The sequence below is a fragment of the Pseudopipra pipra genome, chromosome 18 (assembly GCF_036250125.1).
Source record: "Pseudopipra pipra isolate bDixPip1 chromosome 18, bDixPip1.hap1, whole genome shotgun sequence".
NCBI classification, from domain to species: domain Eukaryota; kingdom Metazoa; phylum Chordata; class Aves; order Passeriformes; family Pipridae; genus Pseudopipra; species Pseudopipra pipra.
The window spans coordinates 2504105-2523091 of record NC_087566.1 but is presented as its reverse complement, the minus strand read 5'-3'; the positions used below and the strand labels follow the sequence as shown (position 1 = coordinate 2523091).

Here is an 18987-nt window from a genome sequence, read left to right as displayed (position 1 = left end):
GCCCCTTTAGCCCTGGAAGGGGCTCTCAGCTCTCCCTGGAGCCTTCTCTTCTCCAGGTGACCCCCCCAGCTCTCCCAGCCTGGCTCCAGAGCAGAGGGGCTCCAGCCCTCTGATAATCTTCATGGAATATCCCAAAACAATATAGGACTTCTAATTTCCCTTCACTGAAGTTTAAAGTTTCCAGATAGATCAAAGGAGGAAGCTTGTTTGTCCCCAGACTCTGAAAGACTCATATTTATATAATGGCACTTCTGCCTCCTGAATGGCTTTATATGTAGCCCAACATAATTTCAATTACTGTTGGGTTTTTTTAGCTGTATCTTATAATTTTGTACAGATTATAGGGTTCTACATGGCCTGGTGACAGATAGCAGCTCACATGTGGTACTGCAGTGTGCACACACTTCAGTGGTATAGACTTGCTAGAGGGAAATTGTGCCTGAGTTCCCTCACACGCTGAATGAAAACCTCCAGAAGATGAAGGAGAAGGAGCTAAACCCAACCCTGACTGTTTCTATCAAGCTTTAAAAAAACAATTCATAGAGCAACAGATTCTTTACAAATATTTTGATCACTCCATGAAAGAAAAACATGCAACTTTCTTCTTCGTAGGGGGACTGAAAGGAGTGGTTTGTTGACTTCTGTGTGATGCTTTGAACTCTGTAGTTTGGTGACCTTGTGAAATGTTAGGTGATGGTGTCTGAAGTACAGATTTTCAACCCAAAGCAGGGCAGTCTACCGAGCCTGGAGCATTGGCTGCCTCGTAGCTGAAGGGAACCATCATCTCTCAGTTGGGACCGGTAGCTCAGAGGTGTTTCTTGGGCAGCTGCATTTTAGCTTGAGCTGTATTCCCTGCCTTCTCCAGCTCCTGGCTGAATTCAGAGTTTCAGACAACAAGAAGACAGTACTTTGAGGCCATTTCTTTCTCCACAGCAGCAGATCCTCTCCCAGCACTGCTTTGCTGCCCCAGCTGGCTCTGTGAGATCCCCTCACTCTGACCTTCCCCGGCCCTGAAAATCCAAGCCCCGGCTTCGGTCAAGTTGTAATCCTGAGCTGCAGATAAACTTCTCCTTTGGCTGGGAGCAGCCAGGGCCGTGTGCTGTGACCAGCTGGGTGAAACCTTACACATTTGGGTGCAGTTGTTTGCTGTGATGGAGCTGTTCCTACACGAGCAGCTCCCTCCTCACCACCCACCCGGACACACGCGCTCCCCTCAGCCCTAAGGAAAGCAGCTCCTCTGGCACAGTGCCTGTGTTTGGGGCTTCACTCTGACATGTCTTTGCCTCACACATTGCTGGGAAGGTGTTGGAAAGGCACCACAGCCTCTCTCAGAGCGGTGCTCTTTAAACTTTCTACTGATTAGGGGCCTTTTAGCACTCAGCTGGCTTTTCCTAATGGATTTTTCCTTTTCATTGAGACCATTTTTTTTTGCAGGCGTTGCCAAAGTAAACAGTCAGGGATGGCTATTTGGAAAGCAGGGGAGAGAAGAAAGGGGCAGAGCATCAGAACTGGTCCAAATGTGTCCCGACAAGCACTATACATCAATTGATATGTGCTGAGGGCCAAGTCCTGCCAGAGTTAAAATCTCTGGGAAAAGGAGTCCATTAGTTGAGAGACAGGCACAACAGATACAACTGCAAGGTCTTCTCTGGGATCAAAGGATGCCATGCCTGAATTCTGGAGCCTTTAGGGGGAGCGGGGTGTGAGCTTGGCATTAATCAGCCCCCTTCTGATTTATTTCCAAAGTCTTGAAGTCAGAGGAGGTGTTTGAGTAACTCCAGCCTCACAAAGTTCAAGCGTATCAGTCCTTCACTGCTCTGAAGGAGATAATTCAGCCTTCAGCCACCCTGCTGTGTGGGAACTTATCAGGCACCATCCCAAATGAAACCTCCTCTGCACTGCTCTGCTCAGTGGAAACCCCACATCTCTGGAAAAGTGCAGGATGTGGTCCAGGCCAGTAGGAAGAACTGGGCATGGTGTGCTGTTCCCAGCTGGGTTGGTGTGTCTGGTGCAGGCCCTGAATGCCCTGAGATGTGCATTACAGATGTGATACATTTATGGCCTGCAATTTTTATCAGTCAGGCAGGGCCAGGGCCTGGGACTCTGAAAAAAATTGTCCTAAATTTTACAGTGATGCCTTGACACAAAGTATGACAGGAACAAAGCAGAGCTTTTGTGGAATGTCTTCCTTCCCCATCCCATCTCTGCACTGATTTGCTTCTCAGTCCAGCCAGCTGCTGAATGTCTGCTCTTCTGCTTCCTCCTCAGATTAATTGCAAGAGTTCAGAGTTTTCCCCTTCAGCTGGGACTTGCTCCTTGCTGGAAGCTTCACCCTTGTTTCACCTTGCAAAGCAGTGAGGGGTCACCTGGCTCCTGCTGGTCAAAGCTGAGCGAGGTCCCTTTGCAAAGGGACGTTCTCCTCTGCAGAGCAGAATCCAAGGACAGAGGTTGGGCTGCTGGCAGCCAGACCTGATCAGATGTCTCGAGTGCTCAGGACTCCTGCAGGGCTCCTCTCCCCACAGCAGAGTCTCCCAAATGTCCAGGGACAGGCTCTCATGAGACTTTGATCCACGCCAGGGATGGATTCCAGATGGATACTCCCCCAGCCCTGGCCTACGGGCATGTTTCACACAGCATTGATGGGGTGTTAACGATGCCACAATTTCAGCCAAGCTCCTCGGACATGCTGGGTGGGGAATGAGGAGAGCAGCTCGTTAATAAAACCCTGCTGGGCCCCGGCACTGTTACCTGCAGCACAGCCAGAGGAGCCCTCGGTGCACCTGGGAGGAGGAGGTGAAGGTGCTGGCCCTGCCTGTCACCAACCTGCCGTTTCTGGCAGGGAAGTTCTGGGCAGTGGGCAAGTGATGACTCGATCCCGTGGGTTCCAGAGGGGATTTGTCACCGGGAGCTGTGTCCTGAGGTGTGAGGACATGGGAAAAGCAGAACAGGGCTGGGCTTGGGCTGCTTCAGTGGCATCACCACACGCCTGCTCTGCTCATTTTTGGCTCAGACATCCCACTTTCCCACTTCCTTTTTGCTGGAGTGAATGGTGCTGACCTGTTTAGTCTTTTTTGTTATGGGCATTCCATGTCTTCAATCATATTTTGTCATCCTTCTCTGTACCTTTGCAGTTCTGTTCCACCCTGCCTGTGCCTGGATGGACCCAGGAACATCCAGAAGGCCCAGGGAAGCTGGGTGTGTGCAATGGTTTGACTGTGATCCCTGTTTTTTTCTCTCTTTATGTCCTCACAGTTAATTTTTCAAAGGCATTGTGCTATTTTTATTCATGGAAATACCTACAGCAACTATGAGATCTTTTGAATGTTACATCCTAACTTACCTCAGGATAAATTTATCTTAGAATACCTTAGGATATCTCAGTTTAGAGGCAGTTCCACATCTATGTGTTTGGCATCATTTTCTTTATGTTTTTTGGGCGTCACTATGAATTCCTTCTGACATTTTATTGGCCAGTTCCACAGCATTCTGGGATCTCTCTGTAAGTCTTCGCTGGAATTTTTAGCTTCCATTGTCCTGGATAATTTTTTATCACCTTGACCGAAGTTTGCAAACTAATGCTCTGCATTCTGCTGAGAGTCTTTCCCTTACTATGAACCAGAGCTCCAGACAATGTGTCAGTGCAATTAGTTGTTACACAGACAAGGGGAGCAGCAAAGCCAAAGATTTGCCTAAAATCACACATCAGTTTGGGCAGGTTTAGAATTAGAGTTTAGCTCTTTCCTCTCCACCCAATCCCTTTAACGTGCCTTCCTTACTTGCTTATTAAATCTGGAGCTGTTGTTCTGTATAACTGCACCCTTAATAACTGCAAACCCATTGCCGAGGAGGCTGAAGGGCTGGAGAGTGGCTGCCCAGCAAATTGGAACAGCAGCTCCATTCCATAAGTGCTTGGCCCGGGGCACTCCGAGGTTATGCATTAACACAGTGCCAGTGCCCCTCACCTCCCGGGCACCCCGGGCTGCCAGTGTCCACAGGAACAGGGAACTGGGCTGGAGAGCTGCACAGGGGAGTCGTGCACCTGTGACAGAGGTCACCACACATCCCCTCACCCCTGGTCAAGAATCTGCAGCAAAGGGTTTGTGCTCTCTGTGGACTCAGCCACCCAAACTGCCTTAATAACTGAACAAAGCACAGACATTCTGGGAAAATGAGTGTCTACGTTCTCTTGGCTTCTGGCTGAAATTGTTCAGGGAGGGGAGGTGCTGTACTTGTGGAAAGGGTGTTGGATAAAAGCAACATTTCACCAGCAGAAAGGCCCAACTTAAAAAACCAAGCAGCAACACGAAGTGCAAAGGGCACACAGGTGCTGGGGGGATCTGCAGCTCCACTGCTGACAGCAAGAGAGGGGTGTCCTCTGTCCCTGCTGCAGCAGAGAACAGGGCCCTTGGTGGACAGGCCCACGCTGAAGAACGAGTTGTTTTCCACCTGGGCTCCCTGTTTTTTATGGCTAAAGTCACCCTGGGGCCGGGCTGAGCGCTGCTGTCGCGTGTCCCCGCGCGGGTCCGTCCCTCTCCCTTCCCTCTCTCCGGGGTGCAGCAGGTGTGTCCCTGCAGCCGGACACACGCTCCAGCCTTGGAAGGGGGAAACAAAAACCAGCGCAATTACCGTGGACTCCCAAACGCTGCCGAACCCGGCGGCTCGGGGAGCTGCTCCAGCCCCCTCTTTTAGCACTTCCACGGGCCATTACCCGGCCGGGATTAACAATCCCTGCCCTGCCAGGCGCACCTCACCCCTCACCTGCCTCCCCGGCGTGTCCTGTCCCCAGGCACTAATGAAATGACCCCACCGCTGATTACAAGTGGGGTGGAGGCTTTGACCGCTGAACCCACACCTGCTCGCGTGGTTGACCTTTAATGGTCCAGCTCTGGAGCTGTGAGCGCTTTAATTTGTTTTTTTTAAAAGCCCGGTCTAGGAAGAAGCTGGAGTTTCATTTGCCATCAAAACGTGACCCCTGCTGGAAGACCAGGGATGTGGCTTCTGGTTATCCATAAGGACAATCCCGCAAAGGTGGCATAGATGTGATTAATGTGACGTGTCACAGCTGCCACTGACCGCAGGAAATCACGTATAACTGAAAAAAAGGTTGGCTTAAAAAGAATTCTTACAGTATTCACCCAGCTGCAAGGGCAAAAAAGTCTTGCTTTGGGATTTTTTCATCAGTGGGATTGGGTTTTGCAGAATTACAGGAACCTGTGAGGTTTTCCTGCAGGGCTGTGTGATCCTTTTTTAATGGGGATTCTGGTGGCAGGAAGTTCTCAAAACACTCCCAGTAGCAGCAATGCATTTGAGGATGTAGTTTGTTCCTAGGTTTAGACCAGCCTGACATTTTCCCAATGGCAAAATATTTAAATAAAAACAAAGAGAGCGTCAGGCTGGTAGGAGTTTTTTTAAACATACGTCCAATTTACTGTGTAAGGAAAATAAATTGGGTTTGTGAAGGCCCCAGGCCTGCCCTGGCTGCCACGTGGGCTGTGTCAGCTCTCTGCTGGCCTCTCTGTGTCCCCTAAAAGGACCCAGCTGGATGAGCATCCCTGCCTGGGAAGGAGCTGATGGTGCTCTGTAGATGGCAAAGATCCTGCAGGAGCAGGTCTGTCTGCAGTGGAATGTCTGTCCCACAGCAAAAGGGGGGTGTGAGGCAGGAAAGCCCCTCAGTTCCTGGGATGGGCAGGCAGAGGAGGTGGCTGGGTACCAGAGGGTGGGTTCAGAACTGAAAGGAGAGCCTGGCTTTTGGGCCCAGGCTCTGTGGAGCAAACAGGGGGAGCCAGGGAAGTCTGGCAGGTGTTGCAGGACCATGGAAGACATTCTTGTAGGAAGAGTTCCCAGCAGTTCCCGTGTCCCTGCTGCAAAGGGGCCCTGGGGGAAGCTTTTTAAAATCCTAGTTCTGAAAGGTTTCACTAAGCAAAAAAAGCTCATATTTATCAGATAAACCAGCATATATTCTATGGCTTTAGCTTCTGTGAGCTCTCTTGGGTATGCTCATCCCTGGTTACACTGTCTGGAAGCAGAGGCAGAGCTGCCACACATGGAATGGTCTCAGCCTGGAGCAGGGCTCAGGTCGGGTCTCACCCACGGACAGCTCAGGGCAGCCTGAATTTGGAGCTGGCCTCACACCCAGCCTGGTGGCACCTTCTCCCAGGCCTTTGGAGGGTATTTCAGGTTTCAGCAGAACAGCCCTGAGGTTTCCATGTCCCCTGGGAAGCCCCCTGGGACTCCTGCTTTGATGCCTGGTCAGGGAACAGCCAGCGGAGCACAAACCAGGGGCTGCCACAGAAACCTGGGGCTGAGGGTTAAGGGTCACTGTCAAAACAGGGAAGTGGAAACAGCACAATTTTATAAATCCTGCTTTGTTGTTAGAGACCAAAGACTTCCTGTTTGGGGATCTCAGGGCTGTTTCCATTTCCACTGCAAATGGGGAGAGACTGGCCATAAACCTCATGTTTACTTCATGATTTCTGCTGCTTTCTACATGTGCTGAAACGGTTTTCAGGTGGCCACAACATTTTGTCAAAAATAGAAATGGCAGCTGAGAGAGGAAAAGCAGTTTAATGTCAGCCTGATCTTTAAAAACATTTTCTTTATTGGTATTGAAGGGCCCATCACCACAGTACTGTGCCCAGTGTCATAAATATTCCATTATTCTTATGAATCAACTGAGATTTCAGTGTTTTCAGTTCTTCCTTACAGTCCTCATGGAACATTTAGATTGTAGTTTTGTCTTTAAAGCCAATAAATTAACCACAAAGTGGTTAATTTAACAAGTACAGCGATTCCAGGTACTCACAGCACTCACAGGGGAAGTCCAAAGTGCAACTCTTCTGTGGGAACTTACACAGGGGAATTGTACAGTGTCATTTAGTACCAGAATTTACCAAAAGATACAAACTTAAAAGTTAAAAAAAAAAAGGAAAAAAAAAAAGGAAAAATCTTAGGGAGTATTGTGTAACTATCTGAATTCAGAAACAAGATGCACCAAAATTCAAGTGGACTGGAATTAACAGCTACAGAGGAAATCCCAAACCCATGGAACAGGTTGGCAATTCCTGCACCCCGTCACTGGATGCACCTGTGGGCTCCAGCTCCTCATGGAAAAGGAGTTCTTTTAGGATACTCTGCAAGGGAGGGAGCTGTGAAGATCAGCTGGAAAGCAATTTGGGTCTGCAGAAACTCCCTCAGCCAGCACTGGGGTAACAGAAGGCTCCGTCCTGCATCCCAGGATGGCCACAGCTGGATCCCCCCCACATCCTGGGATGGCCACAGCTGGATCCCTCCTGCATCCCGGGATGGCCACAGCTGGATCACTCCTGCATCCCAGGATGGCCACAGCTGGATCCCCCCCACATCCTGGGATGGCCACAGCTGGATCCCTCCTGCATCCCGGGATGACCACAGCTGGATCCCTCCCACAACCCAGGATGGCCACAGCTGGATCCCTCCTGCATCCCGGGATGGCCACAGCTGGATCCCTCCTGCATCCCAGGATGGTCACAGCTGGATCCCTCCTGCATCCCAGGATGGTCACAGCTGGATCCCCCCCACATCCTGGGATGGCCACAGCTGGATCCCCCCCACATCCTGGGATGGCCACAGCTGGATCCCCCCCACATCCTGGGATGGCCACAGCTGGATCCCTCCTGCATCCCACCATGGTCACAGCTGGATCCCCCCCACATCCCAGGATGGTCACAGCTGGATCCCTCCCACATCCCAGGATGGTCGCAGCTGGATCCCTCCTGCATCCCAGGATGGTCACAGCTGGATCCCTCCTGCATCCTGGGATGGTCACAGCTGGATCCCCCCCACATCCCAGGATGGCCACAGCTGGATCCCTCCTGCATTCCAGGATGGCCACAGCTGGATCCCTCCTGCATCCCAGGATGGCCACAGCTGGATCCCCCCACATCCCAGGATGGCCACAGCTGGATCCCCCCACATCCCAGGATGGCCACAGCTGGATCCCCCCACATCCCAGGATGGTCATGGCTGGATCCCTCCTGCATCCCAGGATGGCCACAGCTGGATCCCTCCTGCATCCTGGGACAGCCACAGCTGGATCCCCCCACATCCTGGGATGGTCACAGCTGGATCCCCCCACATCCCAGGATAGCCACAGCTGGATCCCTCCTGCATCCCAGGATAGCCACAGCTGGATCCCCCCCACATCCCAGGATGGCCACAGCTGGATCCCTCCTGCATCCTGGGACAGCCACAGCTGGATCCCTCCTGCATCCCAGGATAGCCACAGCTGGATCCCTCCTGCATCCTGGGACAGCCACAGCTGGGGGGTGGCACCACAATTAAGGATGGAAAGGGAAAAATTTCAGACTATTTAAAATGTGCTCAGGAAGGTCACAGGTTTTCTCTTCTTGAAGTACAGAAAATGAGACCTTATCTGAGACCTTATCTGAAGATTCAGCCCTAAGTTTTTCCCAAATCTATTCCTATGGGAGCTGAATGTGGAACAGGCCTCTGGTCCCGTTCAGGAGCAGCCCTGGGGGCTCTGGTTGTTCACTGAGTGTTACTTTTGCCTGTCTGTGTTCAGAACTGACCCTGTAAACCCAAAGTGTCCTGGTCTGAAGGGACCTCCTGGGTCCAACAGTCCAGCCAGGCCCTGCCCACAGCAGGCACAATCATCCCAGAATCCCAGAGCATCCAGAGCTGGAAGGGACCCACAAGGATCATCGAGCCCAACCCCTGGCCCTGCACAGACACCCCAAGAACTGCTGCTCAGTGATGGCTCCACTGAGCCTTCAGCTCCTCCAGGATGGGGACTCCACAGCTTTCCTGGGAACAGCGGGTGGGGCTGATGCTGGGAATGTCCCTGATGCTGGGAATGTCCCTGGCCCTGGGCAGGGAGGGGGCACAGCCACTGCCACCTCCTGTCAGACTCACCTGCAGCACAGAGAAGCTCCTCCAGAGCTGGTGAGGCTCCTGTGTTTGGAACTGCTCCTGGAAAGGCTGGATTATCCCAGGCTGCTCCCACCCACCCCCTCGGGCAGGACTTTACTGCTCATCTCAGCACTGACACCGAATTTAAACATTTAACATTTAATCCCAGCTCCATTCCTGTCCCATGGATCTGCACCTTTCAGGGAATGCTGAAACCTCCGAGCTCAGAACCCCCCAAGAAGAAAACTCCACCAACAGCTTCAGTAATTCAATAATTTATTCATCTAAAAAAGTGTGTAAAAGTATATAGCTCTCATCCACAAGGTATATATGAATGACATTTAAAATGGAGGTCTTTTATTATTATTGTTTCTTTTTATCAAAGTCTTTTTTCTTAGTGTATTGTACCAGCGATATACTGTAGATTTAAAATGAACTTCACATTTTTTTTTTGTTTTCTTTCAAATTGTCGGCTATATATAAAAGAAGCTCACTGCAAAATGCTCAGAGAAAAAAAAACAACCCAAAAAAAAACAAAAACAAAAAAAGAAATTAAAAAAAAAAAAAGAAGAACTTCAGAACTCCCCAGAAATGTACAGCTTTTACATTTAAAAAAGGTTCTGAAATATACATACAAGCATGCTGGACATCCCCACCCTCCCCTCCCGTCAGCCCAAACCACTGCCAGAAGAATTCTGAGTTAGGCATGATTTTCCAAAGTTAGAAATAAAAATTAAAAAAAAAAAAAATTTAAAAAAAAAAAAAAAAGGAAAAAGAAAAAATAAAATAAGTTTCTTCACTCTGTAGGAAAGCCAGGGCTTGTACATTTCAGATTAATTCAGTAAAAAACTCACAAGTAAAATAATGCATATTTAAGGGAAATATTATACAGAACTTTTCACACTGAAGTACATAAGATTTTTTTTTCTTTAAAATCTATTGCCATTCATTTATTTTGCACAAAAACGTATAAATATGTCACCAGCTTCTCTTAACTTAAAAAAATTAAATAAAAGACACCAGATGAAAACTACTCCTTGCTGCCCTTTTTTTTTTTTTATTTCTAATTTTTGCTTAGAACCAGGTTTGTGGGGAAGAAACGCCCCTGGATAAAAACGGCCCATTTAAAAACAATAAACAAAATAATAATCCAAAGTTCAGATGAATCCTGGGAACAAATAACCCCCAAATGGTAAAAGATTACAAATGTCTACTTTACATTTTTTTCCTCCCCAAGTTAAATTTTTTTTTTTTATACAAGTTTACAATCTTCATCTTTTTATGCTCTTCAAAAGGCCTTGAGAATTTTCTTTTCTGATTAAGAAAAAATAGTACTGCAATATTTTTAAAGTCAATTTTACACTGTACACATTAGATACAAATGGTTTGATATCAGATTTTTTTTTTTAACCTATACATTGCAAAGAGGATACGATACCCACGTGGAGGTGTGTGCAGAGAAGGAAATAATCCATTTACAGGCTCCTCCTCTGCCTCCACCTTCTCATTACACAAGCAATTCTTTTTTTTCTTTTTTTTTTTTAATTATTTTATAGAATTTGTTTTAAATGTTACATCATCTCAAGAAAAATACTTTTTAAAACCATAGAATTTCATTTTTTTTTAATTTTTTTTTTAATTATTATTATTATTATTATTTTTTTTAACCAGAACACACGAAAAGTCTTTTTTTTTTTTTGGAAGAACTTTTTTTCAAACTCGGTGGTTTTTTCTTTTCTTTTTTCTCCCCGGACAGGTCAGAAGGTCACTCAGCCTGACCAAAGTGACCCAACCCCTGCCCAGTGCACCCCCAAACACGAGGAAAACGGGGCTGGAACCCCCCAACCCCTCGGAGCCTGGAATGAAGGAGCCATAAAATCCCTTCCCAACATCCCACTGAGTGGAGCTGCTTTGCCACCACGGTTGGTGTTGCTTTTTCAAGTACTAATTTAACCATACAACTGTTTGTTTGCTTGTTTGTTTAAAAACTGTTTCTTTGAAATAATATTCCTATAGTCAGAAAAAAAATACACCAGGTTTGCAACTGATTTAGTGTAAACAAAAAACCAAATCGCATTTTTGGATATGTACACGGACGAGTGTGCCCAGAATTCCAGGGCCACCTGGCTTGCAGTAAATAGCTTTCTGGCATCACTAAATTTACTGGAAATGTATCTCAATCAGAGCTCTAGGATAGATTAATTTACCACTTTCCACTCGCCCTCACGCTGGGCTTTAAAGCATTTTTCCTCCCTACCTCTCTCTCACTCTTCTCCCTTAGGTAGTGTTTTCCTTCATTGAACACTGGCCATTCCTTGCTTTAACCAGGCTAAACCCAGGTGAGAATTCCTGAAAATGCAATATATCCTTCCCTTCCCAGCTTGGATTGTGAAGAGCTTCACTTTTGATTTCTAGGGCAGAAGAGTGAGAGGTCTGTAGATAAATAACCCCACAGTGGAACGGAGCTGGATTTTGAAGATATTCTACTGTTCCTGGTCCTTTATAATTTAATCCCTCCCCTCCCCAAACCTAAAAATAAATAAAGTATCTCCAGACCATTCATATCTACATGGACAGGTAACAAATGCATGCATTCATCCCGATCCACTCTGACAGGAACTCCAGGTAGACAGAAAACTCCAATATTTATACGAGACTACAACTGTGTGGTTTTGTGGTCGTGGTTTTTTTTTCCTCCTGCAAAGTCCCAGTTTACGAAGATCAAACAACAAAACACCCCAGCTGGTCACCACGAGGTGGTTTTGCTGGCAGGGCCGAGCCTGCTCTCGGTTGTGGATCAGTTCCTAATGCAAAAAAAAGATCCTGTAGTCTTCCTTACAAAAATAAAATAGTAAAAAAAATAATCACACACCGACCAGTAGTTACTGGGCCACCAAACTAACACTGGCTTGAGGTTACTGTGTGTTCACTGTTCTTGGATGTTCCCAGTTTTGGACTGAAGCTGCCGGAGGTGCCGAGGGGGGTTCAGTTCCGAGCGCTGCGGGATCCACGTGTGCTGTGGAGGGGCAGAAGCACAGCACGGGACTGGGCTGAAGAGGAGCAGAACCGTGGGGGTTGCAGGCTGTGGCACGTTTGTCAGGCCGAGGGGGGCCGAAGCCAGAGGAAGAAGAAGTGCTTTGTGTCTCAGAGGATGTTCATGATGGCGTTGTAGAGCTGGGTGAGCACCACGAAGTGCACGGGCAGGCAGGAGCTGCGGTCCTGGGTGGCCGGGTTACACGTGAGCCAGGACAGCGCGTTGTACTGCTCCAGCACGAACCTGGGGGCACACAGCACGGCTCAGCCCGGCCACACTGACCCAGAGGCATCTCTGGCAGCACTGCCGGGGGGCTGGCAAAGTAGGAACCTCACTGGGAAGCAGGGGAAGCAGAGTTTTCCGTTTTGCAACGTCTGAACTGGGACCAAACTGGTCCAGCTAGAGAGGGTGGACTCAAAGAGGTTCCAATGCCACTGTCTTCAAAGCCCTGAGGCTTGAGCACCTCTAAGGTGTTCCACAGCCTCTCTGGGCAACCTGTGCCAGTTTTTGATCACCCTGTTCCTGGGATCCTGTGTCTGATTAGACTTGTAACTTACATTGCATCTCATCCCCTCCCTGTGCACTCACTGCATCCTCAATACCCCAAGACAGCTGTGAGAGCTCAGTCCTCTAAGAGGGTGCAAATTCAGATCTTCTGGAATAATACACCACCAGTTTCCCAAATTAGATCACTCTTCCTGCTCCCTGCTGATACTCTGTTTGCTCCCTGGTGTGTCCTGCACTGTGTGCTCTCACAGCACAGACCTGGAGGCAAACAGGCCTCTGGTTATCCTGAACAACCCAACACCCTCTCTGTATTAATTCAGGAGCAATGTCTCCTTTACATCCCAGTTCCTGCAATAGTGGTATCAGGAGGGTACTTTTATCTCCTAAAAATCCATTTGGTTGGGTGAGTAAAAATAATCACTGGCACAGCCCAGATTGGACCCTGAGTGAACAGGACAATCTGTGGGAGGCAAACCAAGGTGTCTCCTTGGTGAGGCTGAGCTGCCTCTGAGTTTCCTTTGGATTGTTGTGCACAGGGGTAGGAAACCCACTGAATTCCCCCTCAAAGCCCTGCCCTGGGGGGAAGGAGGCAGCAGCTGGAGCAGATGCCCCACTGCCCACAGACACATGTAGGGCACAGCACAGTTATAAACTGCTGATAGAACCCACAAATAACTTTGCCAGGCTGGAAAGATCCCTCTGAAACCCCTGAACTCAGTGCCCAAACCTTAAGGGAGGAAATGCAGAACCTAAAAGGTGTTACCTCAAGACATCTGATGTAGTTTTAGAGTCAAGGGGGTGAGGAACTCGCTGAGAATTTCTGGCAGGTAGGAGCTCGTCTGTCTGCGCTACAGAGATGTGGTGATGCAGTGAGGCCTGTGCAGAGGGAGAAAGCAAAAGTTAATCCTCATATGGCAGGTTCTGCTCAAGATTCCCAGGGAACAGATCCATTCTGGATCACCTCAGGACAGCAGCAAGTTGGCAGTTCTGGGTTGGACACACCACAACCACGTGTATTTCCAAGTTAATGGTTACTTTTTAAATAAACTTCTCTTTTTGACTGGAATCAAGGATCTTTAAAAAAAGAACACTGAATTCTGTTCTGCATGTTAGTCAGGGAGGAAGAGATGAGGGGAACCCTTGGGCTGTGCCAGTGGTTCTTTTGGAGTTTCAGTAACAAACCACGCTGAGTCTCCAGGCTCTCCCAGCAGCAGGGCATAAAAACATAAAACTTCATCTCTAGCTCCAAAACCAGGGTGGTTTATTTTTCATATTATTTTGACATCTCCCTTGTGTGGGTTTAAAGAAATGCAAACTCTTGAGAGACGTGTGTCCATAAAGGGCAGAGTGTGAGGCCCAAGGCACTGTGTAAGGACCAAGGTTCAGTATCAGGACCAAGGCTCAGTATGAGGACCAAGGCTCTGTGTAAGGACCAAGGCTCAGTATCAGGACCAAGGCTCAGGGGAAGGCCCAAGGCTCAGGGAAGGCCCAAGGCTCAGTATCAGGACCAAGGCTCAGTGCTCTGCCCGTGAGGTGCTGCCTGAGCCCCAGCCTGCCATGGTGACTGTGGGTCATTGCTCACATCAGCCCTGGAATAGCTTTGTTTGCCTGAGGAAAAAATTTAGTTAAGAGACTTCAAAAGATGTTTAGGATTTCTTAATTAAGCTGGGAGTGGATCAAAAAGAGGTATTAACTTTATCATTCTATATGTTGTTTGAATGTGATGCCATTCAGGACACATTTTCCCCCTGCTTTTCACCAGCTCACATTTTATGATTCATTCACACAAGACTGCCCAGGGCTCAGTGGATCTCCAGCAGCTGAACCAGGTCTCCTGTGGGCACCTCACAAGTTCTGGGGGGAGGTCTCAGGCTCACCCTGACACCACAGTCTCCAATGTGCAAACTGTACCAGCAGGGAAATAGCAATGGACACTAAGTGCTCTGTGGAGCAGGACAGACCTTCAGGAAGAGGGGACACTGGTTCTGTGCCTGAGGGCAGGAGGACCAGAACCACTGTGGAAGGTTCTCAGCTTTGGCAGTCGACACGAAGTATCCCAGGGCCAGAGGCTGCTGCTTCAGCTCTTCAGGGGCTTCCCTGGACAGGAGACGTTCCCCCTGGCTCTGAAAGAGGAGTTGGAAAGGCAGCTCTGTTGGTTTAGGTCATTACATCCCACTCCAGTAACACTGGCTTTGTTTGCTAATTACTGTCTTATGATTAATGAGCCACCCTTTAGTCATTCATGAATCTTGCTCTAAGTTGTCTAATCCCTCTTCCCCCTGCAGTTGGTTCTCCAGGCTGATGCTCCAGCAGCACTGCAGATTCCCAAACAGCAACACCAACCTCCTGAACTGGATGGAGAACATGGAATTTGATGCTACAGAGTCACTCAGAGGTACCAGGCTCTGGCTGTGACTCTGAACAGCTCCCTGAGTGCCCGTGGAGAGCAGACCAGTGTGGGATTGGGCTTTAGAAACCCTCACAGGCTTTTCCTCTGCACATCCCCCCAGCAGTCTGCACTGCACATCTTCCTGCCTCCAGCCCTGGAAGGATGTGCCACACTCCAGCGTGGGAGAACAGAGGATCTGCAGCTGGGTAAGGTTGGTTGTGTTGCTTTCCCAGGGAGTTGCAGTGATGGCTTTGGAAAAAACTGCTGCACTTCTGCTCCTGGCTCTGACCCCTTGCACAGCAGTTACTGTGCTTGGATTCCATTTGTATTGCCAGGCAGGGGAAGAGAGAGGAAAATATGTCCTGCTTTTGCACTTATGTCACTTATTCATTTATATATAGACTCCATCTTTGCAGTGTTAGTTACTCATGTTGCTTTATATGGACCAAAGAGTTACTTGGAGAGGAGAGAGTTAAACAACAAGAAATGGGCTGTAAAACTAATTTCTTCAGACTCTGAGTCGCTCCCTGTCAGCAAGTGTGTTTGTGATTCTATTTCTGTGCAGTAAAACCCCGATGAACCTTTCCATACCAGATGAGCCTTCCATTCCCAAGGCTGTGGGACAGCAGTGCTTGGTGGAAGCTGTCCTGTGTGTGTGTGTGCACATATCCTGAGCTGTCATGATCCACAGGGATCTCCTGAGCTATCAGAAGGTGCCTGCCAGCCCATTCCACAGCATATTACTATTTTAAATGTGTTTGGAACACACATTTTGGAAACATCCTTTCTTATTTTACTTTTATTTCATAGAGGAAAAACCCAAAAGATGCCTGCAAAGTGTTTCAGCTTGTAATTTATCCCTGCAGAACTGGGAGAGCAGCTCACTTAATCCATAAATACCTTTTATGTCAATAGGTTAAAACAAACCCTAAAATATTCCCCTGCACAGAAAGCAGCTTAATCTCAAACCCTTCCCTGCAGGTCCTGGTCAGGAATCCCAGGAAGGCAGGCATTCCATGGAGCCTGGAGCAGGCTCAGCCTGGCCTGGGCACAGCCATCAATTCTGGGACACAGGGACAGGCCTGACCTCCCGCCCCACGAGGGGATGATCACACGCTGGGCTTGGTTAAAAACAGAATTACACTGCAATTACCAGGCCTGTGTTAATGGTTAATTTGAATTACTCTGTCCAGGTCTCTCCTGGCCATTAACTCCCAGGGCTGCTCCTGAGCAGCTCCATGGGGAGTGAGTCCTGTGAAGGTGTTTGTGGAAGTGCTGCAGAACAGACACTGCAGAGTGAACTGGGGAGAAGGAAGTGCCCTGAGTGAGGGGCTGGGATTTCTGGCTGCAGGGTTTGGTCACAGAACTCAGAACCTTTCATTTGCCCCCATCCCAGCCTGCAGTAACCAGGGCCAGCCCCGTCCCTTACCCCTGGAGGGGGAGCTGCACCATCAGCACCAAGTGCTGTGGTCTGAGCTCACAGAACAGGGTCAGCACTTCTGAGGCTGAGGCAGGAGCCCCTTCTCCCTCACTCTGTGCTCAGCTGCCACTGAGGCATTCTGGCAGAGGCTGTCAGGAGAATACAGCCAGGACACTGTCCCTCCAGGGGGTGACACTGCCACCATTCAGCCAGTGGTGTTCAGGGAGTGGGAGTTCCTGCCTCAGGACACCCCATCCACAGGTGGGAATGCTGGGCTCTGGCAGAGCCTGGATGAGCAGCACCAGTCAGGGGGAGTATCTGGGTTGTACCTACACCTCCTCTCAGGACCTGCTCTGCACTTCCTCTCCTACCACATTTACAGTCTCCCCTGAGACTTTAAAGCCACCAGTGATAGTCCAGATCCACATCCAAGGAAATTACTCAGATCACTAACCCAGAACTTTTAAATGCAGGGGGTTCTCTGTTTCTGGTATAAAAGTTGGGCTGTTTCTGTAATAAAATACTGTATTATTTAGTAAAGAAGCAATATGCTACTGCTTTTAATGTACTACTTTTGGAATAAAACTTCTCCAAAGGAAATTATGAAGCATCAAACTTCTACCTAATTGTGATGGAAACCATTCTAAGAGAACAGCTCAGTCTTACACAATTAAATGCAGGAGTGAGAGTTCCATTAAACCTGATCTAAGTTATGCAAAAGCCAATTCAAAAAAATACCTTGAATTACCACAAATAATTTGCATTTTAAGTGATCACTGATGTTGGAACTGACTTTATAAAAGCCACTTCAAACAAAAATTACTTACAAACACTATGTGCTCTGGGCTAAATATTCCTAAGAAAACAACATTTGCATAACCATCCAGCACCTGTGGAGTTTCCATGGGCAGGGTTTCATCACTGGGAGAATTATCTCCCTTCTTGCCTCCCAGAAATCCCTGGGAACAGGGCTGTCATTGCTTCCTTTCTCTCAGAGACTTGTCACTTTGTGCCAGGGATGTTCTGAGTGATTGTCCAGAAGGGAATGGATGAGAACAGATTGGATTTATGCAGGTCATCAGCTATGGCTCTGCCACACAGAAATAAAGCCTCTCTCTCCTCCTCCTCTCTTCCTCTCAGTTACCTTGTACACCAACAATGAACGTGGGAGATGCAAACACTGCAGAGCCCCTTCTCCAGCAGGACTGAACCAGCACCTTCAATGTTAACCTGATTTTTGCTGGCTCTTGACCTAATTATGTGTGAGAACCTACAGGAAGGAGTGATTTTGTTGGAGGATTTGGGTCTCTCTTTGTGTTTCATTTTAAGCAGCAGGTGCCCCCCGGTGCTCCAGCCTTACCCTGCTGTGATGGTAGTGAGACCCCACTCCAGTGCCAGATGGTGATCCAGGGGAAGGAACTGGGGAGGAATTTGGTGAAGAGTGAAGATTCCCTGTTATTAAAATTCTAATGTCATTGTCCATGTCATCTGGGAATGGGAGGTCAAACATGTCATCTGAAAAAGAAAAGAAAATCATTTCCAACGTGCTGCACTCTCTTTTTTTCCGAGACACTTTTGTAATTTATTACCATTCCCTTTAATTTATGATCATTCCCTTTTTTCTCTTACATACTCTCCAGGTAGATGAAAGCAGAGATAAACACTTCACTGTTTAATCCTCCTCAGAACCTTTGACTGCAACCGCAGAGACTTGAAAGGGAAAGTTGGCAGAGGAGTGTTGAGATAATGAATCTGAGCAGTGGCCGTGCAGGGAACAGAAATCCTGCTGCACCAGCTCCAGCAGATCCAGGCTGAACTTTGGAACAGAGAAAGGGGCTCCTCTCTGCAGCTGCTCACAGAAATCTAGCAACAAACCCCTGAGATCCATTAAACAGAGCCCTGAGTGTCACCTGGGCAGGTGCTGCTCCTCAGCCCTTGGGAATGTTTGCTCCCAACTCTGGGAACAGCCCTGGCAGCTCCCAGGAAACTGCCCCAAAGCCCCTGAGCAGCAAGGCTGCTCCCCCTCACGTGGACTTTGGGATTCTTTCACATGCTGCACCAGGATTCCCCACAACACAGCTTTTCACACCCTACTCCCATCCCAGGAATCCCATCCAGCTGCATTATCCAGCTGGCTGGTTTAACCTGGGAAGGGCTCTTTGCTGCTCTGAGAAGTGCATTCACTACTCAGGCACTTGCACGTGGGTTACAATGCCATGAGTAAGTTATGGGAGGGAAGGATGAGGCACCAGAAACACGGAGCAAGGAATTACAGCCAGCACAATGTGGGCTAGAGGGGGATTTCCCACCCAGATTTCTCAGCAGGCAGGGATATTTAAAGTGTATAATGACATTTAAAGTACGTTATAGGGGGCAGAAAGGGATAGTGGGAGCTGTCTAAATTAACTGGATTAATTAGAATTGCAACCAAATTTATATTAAAATATGAAGGCCTAGACAGAAGTCATGCATATCATAATAAATAACAATTTCTCTTGATAAAGAGGAATTTACTCCACATAAAATGGCAAAGGATGTGTGTCCAGAACTAATTTCACCTGAAGTCCCAGTACTGAAACAGGCAGGTGGTTGTTTTCCTTCATCTCCTGAGGAGAACCTCTGGATTGCCAGGGCAGTGCCTTAACTGAGGTTTATGAACTTGTGTCCTCCAGCCTCAGCAAACAAAGCAGAGCTCATGTCATGCTCTGCTTCACCTCCAAAGCATAAATG

At 48.3% G+C, this 18987-nt stretch overlaps 1 protein-coding gene and 2 long non-coding RNA genes across 4 annotated transcripts in view; 1 reads left to right on the top strand and 2 right to left on the bottom strand.

The window, feature by feature from the left end:
• LOC135423940 (uncharacterized) overlaps positions 1 to 17624 on the top strand; it is a 61432-nt gene extending 43808 nt beyond the window's left edge. For both annotated transcript variants that reach the window (XR_010435025.1, XR_010435024.1), the window contains exon 4: positions 14734 to 17624. This is a non-coding gene — a long non-coding RNA (uncharacterized LOC135423940). The remainder of the gene's footprint in view (positions 1 to 14733) is intronic.
• Positions 4170 to 4818, bottom strand: LOC135423934 (uncharacterized). The gene is made up of 2 exons (XR_010435023.1): positions 4747 to 4818; positions 4170 to 4592 (listed from the first exon to the last, which is right to left on the bottom strand). It is a non-coding gene; the product is annotated as an uncharacterized LOC135423934 (long non-coding RNA).
• Positions 9167 to 18987, bottom strand: part of MED13L (mediator complex subunit 13L) — a 178623-nt gene continuing 168802 nt past the window's right edge. Inside the window, exons 28-31 of the mRNA XM_064674657.1 lie at positions 17618 to 17772; positions 14410 to 14571; positions 13212 to 13324; positions 9167 to 12184 (exon numbers count right to left, since the gene is read on the bottom strand). Coding sequence (XP_064530727.1) covers positions 12052 to 12184; positions 13212 to 13324; positions 14410 to 14571; positions 17618 to 17772 — 563 coding nt within the window. The 3' untranslated portion in view covers positions 9167 to 12051. The remainder of the gene's footprint in view (positions 12185 to 13211; positions 13325 to 14409; positions 14572 to 17617; positions 17773 to 18987) is intronic.